The sequence below is a fragment of the Haliotis asinina genome, chromosome 6 (genome assembly GCF_037392515.1).
Source record: "Haliotis asinina isolate JCU_RB_2024 chromosome 6, JCU_Hal_asi_v2, whole genome shotgun sequence".
Classification (NCBI taxonomy): Eukaryota; Metazoa; Mollusca; class Gastropoda; order Lepetellida; family Haliotidae; genus Haliotis; species Haliotis asinina.
In genome coordinates this window covers 70,110,771-70,124,694 of record NC_090285.1, presented here as the reverse complement: position 1 = coordinate 70,124,694, position 13,924 = coordinate 70,110,771, and the positions used below count along the sequence as shown (strand labels likewise).

Sequence of the window (13,924 nt, the reverse complement as noted above, 5' to 3'; positions counted from 1 at the left end):
ATTAGAGTCCATATATGATGACATGACGTGAATCACATTGCAGCACAGGATTAGAGTCCATATATGATGACATGACGTGAATCACATTACAGCACAGGATTAGAGCCCATATGTGATGACATGACGTGAATCACATTACAGCACAGGATAAGAGTCCATACATGATGACATGAGGTGAATCACATTACAGCACAGGATTAGAGTCCATATATGATGACATGACGTGAATCACATTACAGCACAGGATTAGAGCCCATATATGATGACATGACGTAAATCCCATTACAGCACAGGATTAGAATCCATATATGATGACATGAGGTGAATCACATTACAGCACAGGATTAGAGTACATATATGATGACATGACGTAAATCACATTACAGCACAGGATTAGAGGCCATATATGATGACATGACGTGAATCACATTACAGCACAGGATTAGAGTCCATATATGATGACATGAGGTGAATCACATTACAGCACAGGATTAGAGCCCATATGTGATGACATGACGTGAATCACATTACAGCACAGGATAAGAGTCCATACATCATAACATGAGGTGAATCACATTGCAGCACAGGATTAGAGTCCATATATGATGACATGACGTGAATCACATTACAGCACAGGATTAGAGCCCATATATGATGACATGACGTAAATCCCATTACAGCACAGGATTAGAATCCATATGTGATGACATGAGGTGAATCCCATTACAGCACAGGATTAGAGTACATATATGATGACATGACGTAAATCACATTACAGCACGGGGTTAGAGGCCATATATGATGAAGAATAAGCTGTCTACAACTGCAGATATATCATCATTAATATAACCAAGGTGATTGCAAGCGTATAACTAGCAGATCAAGCATGCCATCACTATGTTACAAAGCTGAAACACTGCTGAGTGAAGCGTTAAGCAGCCAGTAAACAAACAAAAATGTTATCTTTCATGGAAATGTAAAAGAAGAGATCCTGATTTCCCAAAGAAAACCTGCTCCCACTAAACTATTATCTGCCATGTTGCAGCCATGCATTGTCCCAGGTGGCGTTTTACTGAGACTGCTTCGTTAACTAACATGGTATGTTTACGTTTTGTGAGAAAGTAAAGACCACTAACATCTCCAAAGAATAGTTCCATTAAATAGAAGTGGTCAGGTCAGATACAAGGACGTCTCTCGTACGTTATTTCCGGGTGATACAAACAGTCATCAACATTCTGAAACTTGTACGGTTAAAGTGTTTCGACAGTAGATTTGTAGATCTAACAACGTAATTCTCCAATATCATACAGTAACATGTAGATCCACTACAAAAAACGCCCGGTCGGGCAACATCTGACAAGTAAAATAATGTAATGTACATGTAAAGTTACACTGACCATGACTCTCAAACTTCAGTAGTCAAAACATTCACAGGAAGTATAAGGTTCGTGTAGGACACAGTGTTACCTCTGGGGAAATATCATAACTGATGGAGTGAGTGAGTTTAGTTTTACGCCGCTTTTAGCAATAATCCAGCACTATCACGGTGACATAATTAAAAGAAGTTACAAAGTTGACAGGTATTAAGTAAATAAAGCGATAACAGACTGATAAGTGACAAGTGATAAACAAAAACATGAACGCGATGTAGAATATTCCACTAGACTGACATGCTATACACTAGAACAATGAACTGAACATTCCATTAGACTGACACGCTATACACTGGAACAATGAACTGAGTATTCCATTCGAGTGACATGCTATACACTAGAACAATGAACTGACTATACCACTAGACTGACATGCTATACACTAGAACAATGAACTGACTATTCCACTAGACTGACATGCTTTACACTAGAACAATGAACTGAGTATTCCATTCGAGTGACATGCTATACACTGGAACAATGAACTGACTATAGAACTAGACTGACATGCTATACACTGGAACAATGAACTGAGTATTCTACCAGACTGACATGTTATATACTAGAACAATGAACTGACTATTCCACTAGACTGACATGCTATACACTAGAACAATGAACTGAGTATTCCATTCGAGTGACATGCTCTACACTGGAACAATGAACTGACTATAGAACTAGACTGACATGCTATACACTGGAACAATGAACTGAGTATTCTACCAGACTGACATGTTATATACTAGAACAATGAACTGACTATTCCACTAGACTGACATGCTTTACACTGGAACAATGAACTGACTATAGAACTAGACTGACATGCTATACACTGGAACAATGAACTGAGTATTCTACCAGACTGACATGTTATATACTAGAACAATGAACTGACTATTCCACTAGACTGACATGCTATATACTGGAACAATGAACTGAACATTCCACTAGACTGACATGCTATACACTAGAACAATAAACTGACTATTCCATTCGAGTGACATGAACAATGAACTGAACATTCCACTAGACTGACATGCTATACACTAGAACAATGAACTGAACATTCTACTCGAGTGACATGCTATACACTGGAACAATGAACTGACTATTCCACTAGACTGACATGATATACATTGGAACATTGAACTGTTGCATGAACTGAACATTCCACTAAACTACTGTCTGAAATAGTCAAAAACTGTTGTAGGCTCTTACTCTGTGTCCCTAAAATTTACACAGCTGCAAATAACATATGTCGAAATACCCACTTCGGCCCAGCTGAGCTTTCAGTTGGATGAGTCAGAGGATATCCAGATTAGGATGAAATGCGGTGTATTCCAGGGAAGTAGAATTTTTGTTGAAATGTACGTGCTGCCTACAGGCACGGATGTTTTGGACTTGTTTGAGTGAGCTGATTCACACCTTACGTGTCTTTCTTTCATAATTTTTATGTTGGGATATAAAAAGAGTATATCTGATAACCACAGACACACGTCGTATTAAATGTCTCCAAATATATAGGCGACATGACCACCCGAATATCGACAGGACTGGATATGATTTGTAAATTGTTATGATATAACGTGTATTTCCCCAGTTCCATTCCCCTGTAGGATAATCATATTGTTATAGTGCAAATATTTCACGCATAATAACTATACTATTCAAAATGTATAAGAATTCATAAATATACCTATATTGCAATTTTTCTTTCTTGCAAACGAACCAACCATCGTCTGCGACAACCGTCTCTGGTTTCGCTTTTGAGACGACCCTCCCTATTTCTTTCATTGTATAGTGACAGTGAGACTCAGTGGCAGCTACATCCTTAATAGTATGAAAGTATGAAAGTTATTATATTTTACGTCAGGTTTCGTTTACAGTGACGCTAAGTCTAATTTCAAAATGGACACGTAAAAAGTGGCCTTTGTAATACAATATGATCGCATACTGATTTGCATTGAGCCACGATCTTCTCCAAATAAGTCGCTTTAGACTTTGAAAACAAAACCCAGATTTCTCCTGTCTGCACTAACGTCTTCTCGTTCAAGTCCTTTATCACGTTTCTTATCTCCCTACCACTGGAACTGTAGTTAGTAGTTAGGTAGAATTTTTTTTCTATTTCTATTTCTTTCTTTAGTGTAGCCGTTGAGGATTAACGATAAAATACATTTGTTTCCCGTTTTTGCGAAATGAATTGATTGTGTCCGTGTTTCAAAGCGATCGTAATCTTGGCATTATATTTATTTATAGAAACAGCATAAAATAGTCATTTTTGTCCTATCATCAGGAAATATTTAAACAATTCTTAAAAAACAGGGAAAAACTTAAAGTTTTGTTGTAAATGACCGATATTACAAACAGACGTCAAAATATGTCAAGTTTCTAGATGTGTAGGATTCCGTCTGACCAACTGGATGAGGACTAGTATTTTTACCTTTTGATGTTCGTCTAAACATAGAACAATATTCTGGGTGCCTCATCCAAGATGATTATAAGATGCTGAAACGTTACATGCCGTAAAGTTACATGCCGTAAAGTTACATGCCGTAAAGTTACATGGCGTAAAGTTACAACCATTTCCACAGTCATAAGTAATCGACTGCAGCGTTCCGACCGTATGATGTCTACGGTTAAACAAATCATTTATTCATTTTTCTTCCGTGGTATGTTATGTCTAAAAACATTAACTATTCCATGTTAAAGCAGTTTTTGTTATGTTAGTTCTCTATTCCCCCGTCGGTGTTGGCTCGGAGCTTGTTCTGGTCAATAGTAAGGTTTGATAAAGACATAGGGTTGTCGGAATCTTTCTTGCAACTGGCCCTGGCACCCTGGCTCCAGGTTGAGGGTTGGCGAGAGGGCACCGTCTCACGATGTTGATGGGGTAGAGAGTAGATTGGCTCAAAGGCATCATTCCCTTCTGGGGTAAACCGTGGGGAAGGTGAAACAGAGAGTGGGCGTCCTCGTTTCCTGGATGAAATAGTGAAATAAAATATATTATGTTGATGGTTTGTACTTTTCTGTTTTTACAAAGATCTTGTGTTTCGACTGATTTGTCATTTTGCCGAGAACGTATTACACGTAAATCAACGAAGCATTTTCAGAGCAAAGATGTACATGTCTATGATCACACCAGTGACTGTGATAACAGTGATAACACAGGTATCTGCAGTAGTACCCACCTTTTCAAGCACAACATTGAGATGATCCCAAAACCCACGAAACCAGCACAAAAGCCAATCGCAAGGAAAATCAGTTTCAAGTCTGGTCCATCTGCAAGAGTTTGACAACAGCGAATACATTAATACCGAATCATGTATGATACCAGACAGTTTGACGACAGCATAATACATTAAAACGGAATCATATGTGACAGCAGACAGTTTGACACCGGCGAACACAGTCATATATGACTGCAGACAGTTTGACCATGAACGTGAACACCGATAGATAAACCACAGACCTCATGTCTTTGAGAGAATTAAAGATTTTATAAATAAATGAAAAAGGTGAGATAACCCCGACGCGAAATGCTTCTCAGTACAATAATTAATATGTACCGGGAAGCATTTCGAATCGGGGAGTCAACTCAAAACAATATCACATTTTCTTTTACAAAGTAATCTTCGCAAAGCCACGAGGGTCTGTGACTTCACTATGTACATGTGAAAATAGAGGGAATAACATCGAGACACTTAACAATCCACCTCGAGAGTGACCTCACCTGATCTCTTGTCCGGAGCTCTTTTCGCTGCCCTTGCTTCTGAAACATTAACGATCGACAACGCAACTGACACGAAATTTAGTTGACAAGCGCCACTTCACATGCTTGAGAATTACTATTCAACGTTATGTATCAGAATATGAATCGTTGTAACGTGTCATTCGCTCCTTCTTCGTGACACACAGTGAGGTTTGCAGAAATGGTTAGTGTAAGCATATTTATTTACAAAGTGAAAAAGATCAGGGGCAAGTTTTTGCAACTTCTAAAACCCCTCTCCATGAACATTTCCAAAACCAACAGGCATGGAGGACGAGTGACAGTTAGGGGTACTATTACTGCACAAAAGGTACAGAGAAAGAAGAGTGCTCTCCTCCATTGATTTGAATTCGCAAAACCTCGGTAATTCCCGTACATCATGCGTGTCTCAAATTTTGGAGATAAGGAATTCCTAACACGAGGCTCAAAATGGATTCACACATTCCTAGCGGGTAACATGGAAATGTAAGCAGGGTACACTGAACATAGTAGAAGAGTGCTCAGCCAGTCTGAGAACAACATCGATGTGTAAGACACAGACATAAGTCAGTTTGAGACAGTAGACTTGCTGAATTTAAGAACGTTAGTGCTCATACGGGTACTTACATTTCTTTAGACATACATGTCACCTCTAACAGTTGTTTAGATTCTATGGTGTTACAAAACTGGCAGTTACGATAACCTTAACAATCGTATAGAAAGTACTGATTGATACTTTTAAGAATTGTCTTGATGGTGCACGTAAAATCATTAACGTAGGTATAATAGATTTAGATCATGTTTTCAATCTAAAACTGTACCGATTCGTCCTGAGGAGCCTTGATTGAACAAAACACGAAGGGAAGCTGAAAGAACTGACAGTGAAAGTGATCGATATTCGACTTATTAAAACAGAAATAAACAGCATGAAATATAATTCAAAAGAAATTTTTTATTCCAGTCTTGATGATTTTATTATTTAATTACAATTTTATTATAAACCCTCTTATTGGAAAATGCTGCGAAACATTTGGGTGAAGGAACTTCCGTTTTTGCTCGCAAACAGAATCCTATTGATGGCGACCGGTCTTTTTTTCTCAGATATGGATAATCATAGTGAGTGAGAGAGTTTAGCATGGGTTGCTAAAGGCCTATTCTACCCCGGACCTTCACGGGTCAGTTTATCATAATGCCCCAGCAATAGGAGAGCAGGGTTTTTGCTCCAAAATGTGCCTATAGACTTGCACGATTAACTCTCTGTTTTAATGTCTTGTAACAAAATACACAATGTAGACAATTTAAGCAATAAGAATGAGGACCATTCTTAAGAACTTAATCAATTTGTATAAGCGACGTTTCGACATAGATGGCGTTGTACATCCATAAATATAGTCCTCATTCTTATTCTATCCAGCTTCTAGAATGCCAGTCAAAGACGTTTAAGCATAAGACAGGTGGAAATAGAGAAGGACGCACCCTCACACGTGACTGTGACTTGAGTACTGTTGTAACCTGAGGAAAAGGAAGCTAATTAGGACATGGAAGAAATCTTTTTCCGTTATGAACATTTCAGTTATCAACCCACGCTATAAATTCAGTGCTGTGTGGTGTAAACTAATTACCTTGCACTCTCATCCATATCTTGTCAGGGACATAGTCTTGGACAACATCCAGGTGTAGACTCCACTCTGTCTGGCTCATCCTAATCTCCTTCATGTAGTGGACTGTCTGATGACCACCGTGGGCTGTGTACACTGACCCTGTCTTGTCACTGATAGACAGTCCTGTCCTGTTGCTGTTGCCCAGTCTCACGTCCAGTAGGGTGACGTTAGTCGCTCCTCCGCTGACTGTACAGGTGCAGGTACTTGTTCCCAGAGCTGACACCCTCAGGCGGTTGATGCTTATATGGACCTCCTTGTCTGTCTGGGTCTTACTCTCGCACAATACGATCTGCTCTGGAATAAAGTGTTTTTCTTGTCAGAGAAACTTCTAATTCTAATTGTGAGAGTGCCATACACATTATCGTGTATAATTACAATTATCTTGAACTGTGCTGGCCCACATTTAAATAAGTTCTAAGTTACCTACTTACTGACAATTATCTGGAAGGTGGGGGTATCCTATCGGTTAAAGCATATATGATTTCTGCACTTTGGACATGTTCCGACCTCGAGCATTGTTGTTGAGCATCTAGATGCGCAGGCAACTTTCACTGCAAACCGACATTAGAAATCCAGTCAGGTTTCTGTTGACGTTAATGCTTGAACTTCACCCTTAAGTTTCACCCAGGCCATGCAATTCCATATTAGTAATGCAAAACACACGAACACGTGTAGAACACAGGGTGTGATGGTTTAGCACAGATATATAGTTAATTAGGTCAGCTTCAATGCAACCACCTGAACCAGACATGAAATCAACCATTGAAGTCAAAGTATATCTGTCATGTGGATCTATGGACAAAGTTTCATAGGACTAGAGGGATCACCTCAGCCCAGTGTGTCTTGGAATATTCAAGCAGCAGTAGCCTCTGGTGTCAATGTTTACAGCTTTGTGGGACAGTTCAGCTGCCTCTTTCAACGAGGACTGAGCTGACTTAATGAGGTGGTGATGTGCGGCTCTTGCCACAGTTAACAGAGGCCTCGCGGATGTACAATTCCTTATGTTTCTGTTAGCGTGTACCCTGTTCTTGCAGGGAGGGTTTCTTCGTCATCATGTCTCAAATGTGTCTAGATGTATTCTGTCGTCTTCTGTCGTCTTCTGTCGTCGTCTTCTATTGACAGTTTCCGTTTCTCTCGCGGTTAAGAATGTACTAGCTTAATTACATGAACGAGCTATTTTACACTGAAGCAGCAGTTTGGTGACACAATGCTTCATATTGACCCCAGTTAATGTTCAGTGGAAGAACAACATTCACGTTTATTTGTCCAGTTCGGGATTTTCATTCTCAGCAGTCTCTGTCCAACCTGTCTTTCGAGAACTTGACAGTTAACAATCACATATGAGATGTGTAAACATGTCACTGCAAGGCGGACAGGGTAATATTTCAAACAAAGTCACTATCTAAAGGAGACAGCATGTGTGCTGTATCTGCTCCAGTGTGGGTAGGACCGAAACCCCAGGGACTCCCAAGGCTACTTAACTTGTCATCTTATGTACAAAATCACATACCATCACTTTAAAACGTCGCTTAAGCATTGTATTCACTTTATCAATACATACTAGTACTATCTGAAGTTCAAATAATTTCCGTCACTGTCTTGACTGGAAAATAATTGAGAGTGTATACACACAGGTCAAAGGAGGCTTTGTTGAGTACGTTCGGTAATAATTGAAAAAGAACACAGGTCAATGTCAACAATAAACATTGTAATGAATGAAAGTTTTGAATAGTACAGTAATCAGCTCCAGATATTAATATTTAAGTTGTGTACATTCATTGGTCTGTATGGTGCGATCCTTACTTTTAATGTTCAATAATAACTGAAAATAGCCATAGATCAACATTATAGATTGAAATGACATAGTTTTGAATATTACAGTTATCAACCGTAGAACGTAACAGAATGGTAAGCAATGGGTCTGTATGGTGAGATCCTTACCTTTAACACACTGATGCATTACCACCAGATGTGACGGTAGTCTGTTCCCCTTTCCGACAGGGAGGTCCCTGAGTCCATGAATAGAGGACGTCTTGTCACTCTCCAGGATACAGTACCTCTTCTGACTACACTCCTGCAGCACCTCCCTCACCGCTGCCTCATAGGTCGCCTTCTCCTGCACATCCGAAATGTTTAATAGGCATCTTCCAATGTCATGAAAGTTATCACGGACTGATTTACTACATGAAGTTGGGTCCTCATATTCTTCAGGTGAATGTACTCTTTGCAACAGCGATGGTATCAAAAGTGTTTGATTTCTGGGACACTTGATCTCTTTACTCCCGTCCTTGTAACAAAGGTTGTTCGCTTGTCCTTTCTGGTCTACAAGATTAACTTTTTCACAAACGATGGAACCTGAAATACAGCAGACGTCACTGAGCAAACTTCTCTGAAATATATCAGTGTGGAGAGTTAGTGACAAATCAGTTCGCCTTATCTTACGTTTTTTTAACAGGTAAACCGTAGAGAACTGGCCAGGAGCAAGCTATGTTACGCGTAACGGGATCAGAATGATCATACTCGGTTACAGGGCTGGCACATAAAACAACAGACAATAACCAGCAGAGCCGGGCCACCCGATTCATCGGGCCGACAATCGACACAGGGTATGCATGAGTAAGGTGTAAATATTCTCTGACTGCACTCCTCTACTTGTTTGGCTGTACAAGTAGCGTTCAGATGCGTTACATTAGACTCTGAATAACAGAGAGGCAGGTGAAAATGTTTGATGACGTTTGGTATCCTGTCCACTATAGGCACGAATCCAAAGTACGCGGTCCTCTTTTTGTCGCCCGAGTGAGTGAGTGAGTGAGTGAGTAAGTGAGTGAGTGAGTGAGTGAGTGAGTGAGTTTGGTATCCTGCTTTAACCAGTATTCCAGTTACATTATGTAGCCTTTACTGGGCACCAAGCTCTGGCTTCAAGCCAACTATCTAACTCTGTCCTCTAGCATGACACATCAGCTGCTGGCTAACGTAACTGAGCGAGAGAAGAGACTCACAGCGTAATAAACTTTGTGCAATATCTGTACGCCTTCATGAACATTATTGTTCGTAATCTAAGTTTTCGATAATAAAAAGGTCGCGTGTTCGTCAAGTTCCTCCAACAAAAGCAGGAGACAAAAAGTGTAATGATCAACAGAAGCCAGGAGTGCCAGGACACCCAAAGGCAGATAACGACAAATGAACTCCGGTGGCCAATCAGGTATCCCCCGGACCCACACGTCGACAAAATAGACACTTGACTCATGAACTCGTAATTTGTAGTTTATGATTGAAGATAACAAGTAAAATAACGTGAAGGACCTGAATTATAAACATTAGTAAGAATTCTACAGCGGAAGTAAATTTCAGACCTGCAGGGTCACGTGGACTAGTGCTGTGCCGTAGGTCACTGTACCTAATGAGCGTTATCAGTGCATTTGCACAAAGGAAACGGTTCACATCGATCGAAGGTGGTCCATCTGTAAAAGCAGTGATCAGATTTCCGAAGCACTTCTTGACAGATGCACACGACCTTAGAGTTGATGTGCGATCAAATTGTAATCAGAAAAGTGGAAGAAGATCCAGCTGCAATGGCAGAAACAAAACATCAAATTCTATCAAGCTGAGAATCTATCAATAGTCAATAAACACAATGTCCCGGCCAGGAATGTCCACATAAACCTCAACTGCAAGCAACCCAACATCCTTAGTGTCCTTTGGGAAGAACGTGTACATGTCTCTTCCAGCGGAATGGTTAAAACAGGCAAAGACACATACATACTTGACATATCAAGGAACAATACAATACCACAGACCATTCGTCACAGTGAGTGAGAGAGCTTACTTTTACTTACAAATTAAAAATACATACAACGCAATCATTTGATAATGAATAAAAAGGTGTCAAAGTTTCCATGCAATGTGATGCCATCACTGACGCAAAATCACACAGAGCGACAATGGTACTTATCAGCATTTCTGGTTTCTTCTGTTATGTACAATGTAAACGATAAAAAATATAAAAATACCCAGATAGCCAGACTACTTACATCTCATATTTATGTACAAAACATCCCTGAATCAAGGTTAGAGTCCTATCAAAATTAAAATCCTGTGTACCGTTGTCAGCGAAACCCCCATTTTGAAAAAAATCGGTCATCGGTAGTGATGTCACACGTCAACACTTTTGCAACTCCTTTGAGGTGAATTTCGGTTGAACAAGAGAGAAAACAATGTCACTGTCATTCTGATTGCTCTTTCAGTCTTTTGTTGTACATTTTACGCATCGTTCAGGTATGTTTCATGAAACTAATTCAGTGTCTCCATGTATATACTTATTCAACACAATATCACATGTAGATATAGGGTATGCGTTTTCATTCTTTGAAAGCTTTTGAGTGTTTTGATAATACTTTCATTGGAAATTGACTCATTATTAAAGTGTACTTTATCACATTTTAAGCCTCTACACAAGTGTTAGAAGATCACACGCAGCCGTTACTGCAACATCTGCTTTAGTTCCTGTGATGTACAATATTCAATACGCTGGGACTAATATTACAGTTTCAAATGATCAGGTTAATAAACAGCGATTCAGTAAAACTGATAATGTCAATAAAAATGATTTATACATTCTACATATTTGAAGGAATTGTCTTGTTCACTGAATTTCTTTGTGTCATTTTTATAGATAAAACATTTTTGTACATACTTATCAGGTAAGAAAGCCAATATTGCCCACTTGAGTGGCGCTTAATCAGTTTCTCTTATAACACAGTCTACACAAAGTAGAGACGCGAGGTCTACATACGGGCGGCAGGTCACCCAGGTCACGAGATGAGCTCTACCCGTCATTCCTTTACTAGAGACGAGCGAGTCAGGACGTGTTGCTTGTTGTTGTCTTAAGTCTTGCTTGTTGTTGGTGGGTCTGCTGACGATTTTACTCGTCAGCCGGCGTCCTTCTTGTACGTGCTACACTGGCGTCCCGATTGTGTCTACGCTCGCGCTTGTGTGGCTCGTGCGCTCGAGCCCTTGTCGGACTTCTGCGTTCCTCGTTAGCGGATAGGCGGATAGGCGGATAGGCGGAGGACTGGCAAACCCTTCGCCTGGACGGACCCTCCGTTAGTTCTCTTAGCTATCGAACCCCTCCGCCTCTACGTGGAGAGACGAAGGACAGGCGACCCCTTCGCCGGGGCGGACCCTTCGTTAGTTCCCTTTATTATCGCACCCTCCGCCTCTGTGCGGAGTAGCGGAGGTCAGACGGACCCTCCGTCAAGGTGGACCCTTCGTTAGGCAGTTCTTCTGTCGTTCCCTCCGCCCCCAGTGCGGAATAGAGGAGGATAGGCGAATGTGATCGGACCCTTCGCCTGTGACGGAGCTTAAACGGACGTCCTCGGAGCTTAAACGGACGTCACCCCTTAGTAGCGAACCCTTTCGTCCGTTCCACCATGGTATTCGCCTCCTTCTGCACTCAGTGCGGCACTTGGAAGTCGGCTAAGTGGGACCCTCACACCTTGTGTAGGCTTTGCAAGAACCCCTGCGCCCCAATTAACACTTGCGCAGGGTGTGTTGTTACTAATATGTATTTTCTGTATATTTTTGTTATTAATTCAGTAATAATTATTATTGGGTAACAACATTTAGTGTTTTGAATATTAAATATGATGGGTCACATTTCGTTTTAATAGCTGGTCAACACTTTTAGCATTCTGGTTTTCCAGAATTTATCTGCTCCTAGTTTTCGATGTGTTTACTTCCGGGAGACTTATTCGAGGGCATTCTACAGTGTTGACGATGTTGCCGTGTTGAGGGCGACACTCAAACTCATTCATATTTGCTGGAGTTACATCCAACGCTTGAAATCCCGTCAACGCCTGAATCTACATTATCTGCTGTCGCACCGATCGCTGTGTTAACATTTTGCCATAGCTGTTCTCTCTCACACGAAGACTTTGGTGAGTTTAATATATTATATTTTTGTGACCCATTTCTGATTTTGTTTCTCTTGAATTGTATTAATTTTGTAATCTGCATTGCTATATTGACTTGTGACTTTGTATACCTTGCTCTCGTTGCATAATAATAATATCTGAATATTTTTAACTTGTCTTTGTTCTGTTTTGCTGGTTCACAAGGGGATTTCTTACATTGTTCACGGTAAATTCTTAACCGTAACAGTGTGCAGTACTTAAGAAGAGTGAGAGGGAGGCTCACCGGAAGAAGCCGGCGCCTTCCACAGGTTCGCCGTTTCTTCGGCGGCGTCCAGATGATCGGTGACTTCCTCCCCCCTCCGTCCTCCTTCTCCCTCCGCCTCTGAGGTGTTAGCTATTCACGAGGAGGCAGAGGAATTCGACTCTCAGTCTGAACTTGAGTCGGACCCCATTAGGAATATGCCAGAGGGGAGCATTTCTTGCTCCCATTTCTGCTCTCCTCTTCGGCCTGTCCTGAGGGAGGACGTGGCCGTATCACCGGAGGTGAGGAAGGAGAAGAAGAGGAGCAAGGACATAAAAGTTAAGAAGACTTCTCCTTTCGGTTAAAGGACTAGTGGAATCCATCCTTGACCAACGTCTTGGTGCGTCCAAGCCGTCAGGTTCCTCTGAGGCCTCCGCTCCACTCCGACCCCTTGCCTCCACGGCGACTCCTGGCCTGAGACAGACGCCTGTTCCCTCTCCTTCTCCCAGGTCCTCCCCTCCTCAGGAAGGAGTTCATTGACATAAGAGACCCTCCTCTTATTCCCATCCTTCCGGAAAGGGTAGGGATGACAGCGACCCTGTCCTTCCGGAATCTAACCTTCCAGTCTCTGGCTATGCTTCTAGGCTGGAGGCTATTGCCGAATACACTGGCATGGTGTTGGCGGAGGTAGAGGACCAACCCTCCGCCCCGTCTAGGGCGAGAGGAGAGTCTTTCTGCCCTGAAGACTCAGTTCTCTCCCCTCGGAAGGTCCTCCCTCTACACCACTTCCTCGAAGCAGCTGCTAAGGAATTGAAGGAGGCTGTTGCCTCCGCCGGACCAGGTCACTTATCCCTCAGCTCCTCCTCTCGGACAAACAGAGGATTAGGTTTCCAGTAGCGAACTCGCCCATTCTGCTAGATCCTCCCTCCTTGGAC

The 13,924-nt window shown here is 41.4% G+C and overlaps 1 protein-coding gene and 1 long non-coding RNA gene across 2 annotated transcripts; both read right to left on the bottom strand.

The window, feature by feature from the left end:
- Nucleotides 1-4,089: 4,089 nt before the first annotated feature.
- Nucleotides 4,090-4,709, bottom strand: LOC137287522 (uncharacterized). The gene is made up of 2 exons (XR_010957036.1): nt 4,619-4,709; nt 4,090-4,406 (listed from the first exon to the last, which is right to left on the bottom strand). It is a non-coding gene; the product is annotated as an uncharacterized lncRNA (long non-coding RNA).
- A 422-nt stretch (nt 4,710-5,131) lies between these two features.
- On the bottom strand, nt 5,132-13,556 carry LOC137288029 (uncharacterized). Its single transcript, XM_067820389.1, has 6 exons — nt 13,445-13,556; nt 13,032-13,142; nt 8,778-9,191; nt 6,798-7,130; nt 6,652-6,687; nt 5,132-5,199 (listed from the first exon to the last, which is right to left on the bottom strand). The coding sequence occupies exons 1-6, from the start codon at nt 13,554-13,556 to the stop codon at nt 5,132-5,134; spliced, it is 1,074 nt and encodes a 357-aa protein (XP_067676490.1).
- Between the last annotated feature and the right edge of the window lie 368 nt (nt 13,557-13,924).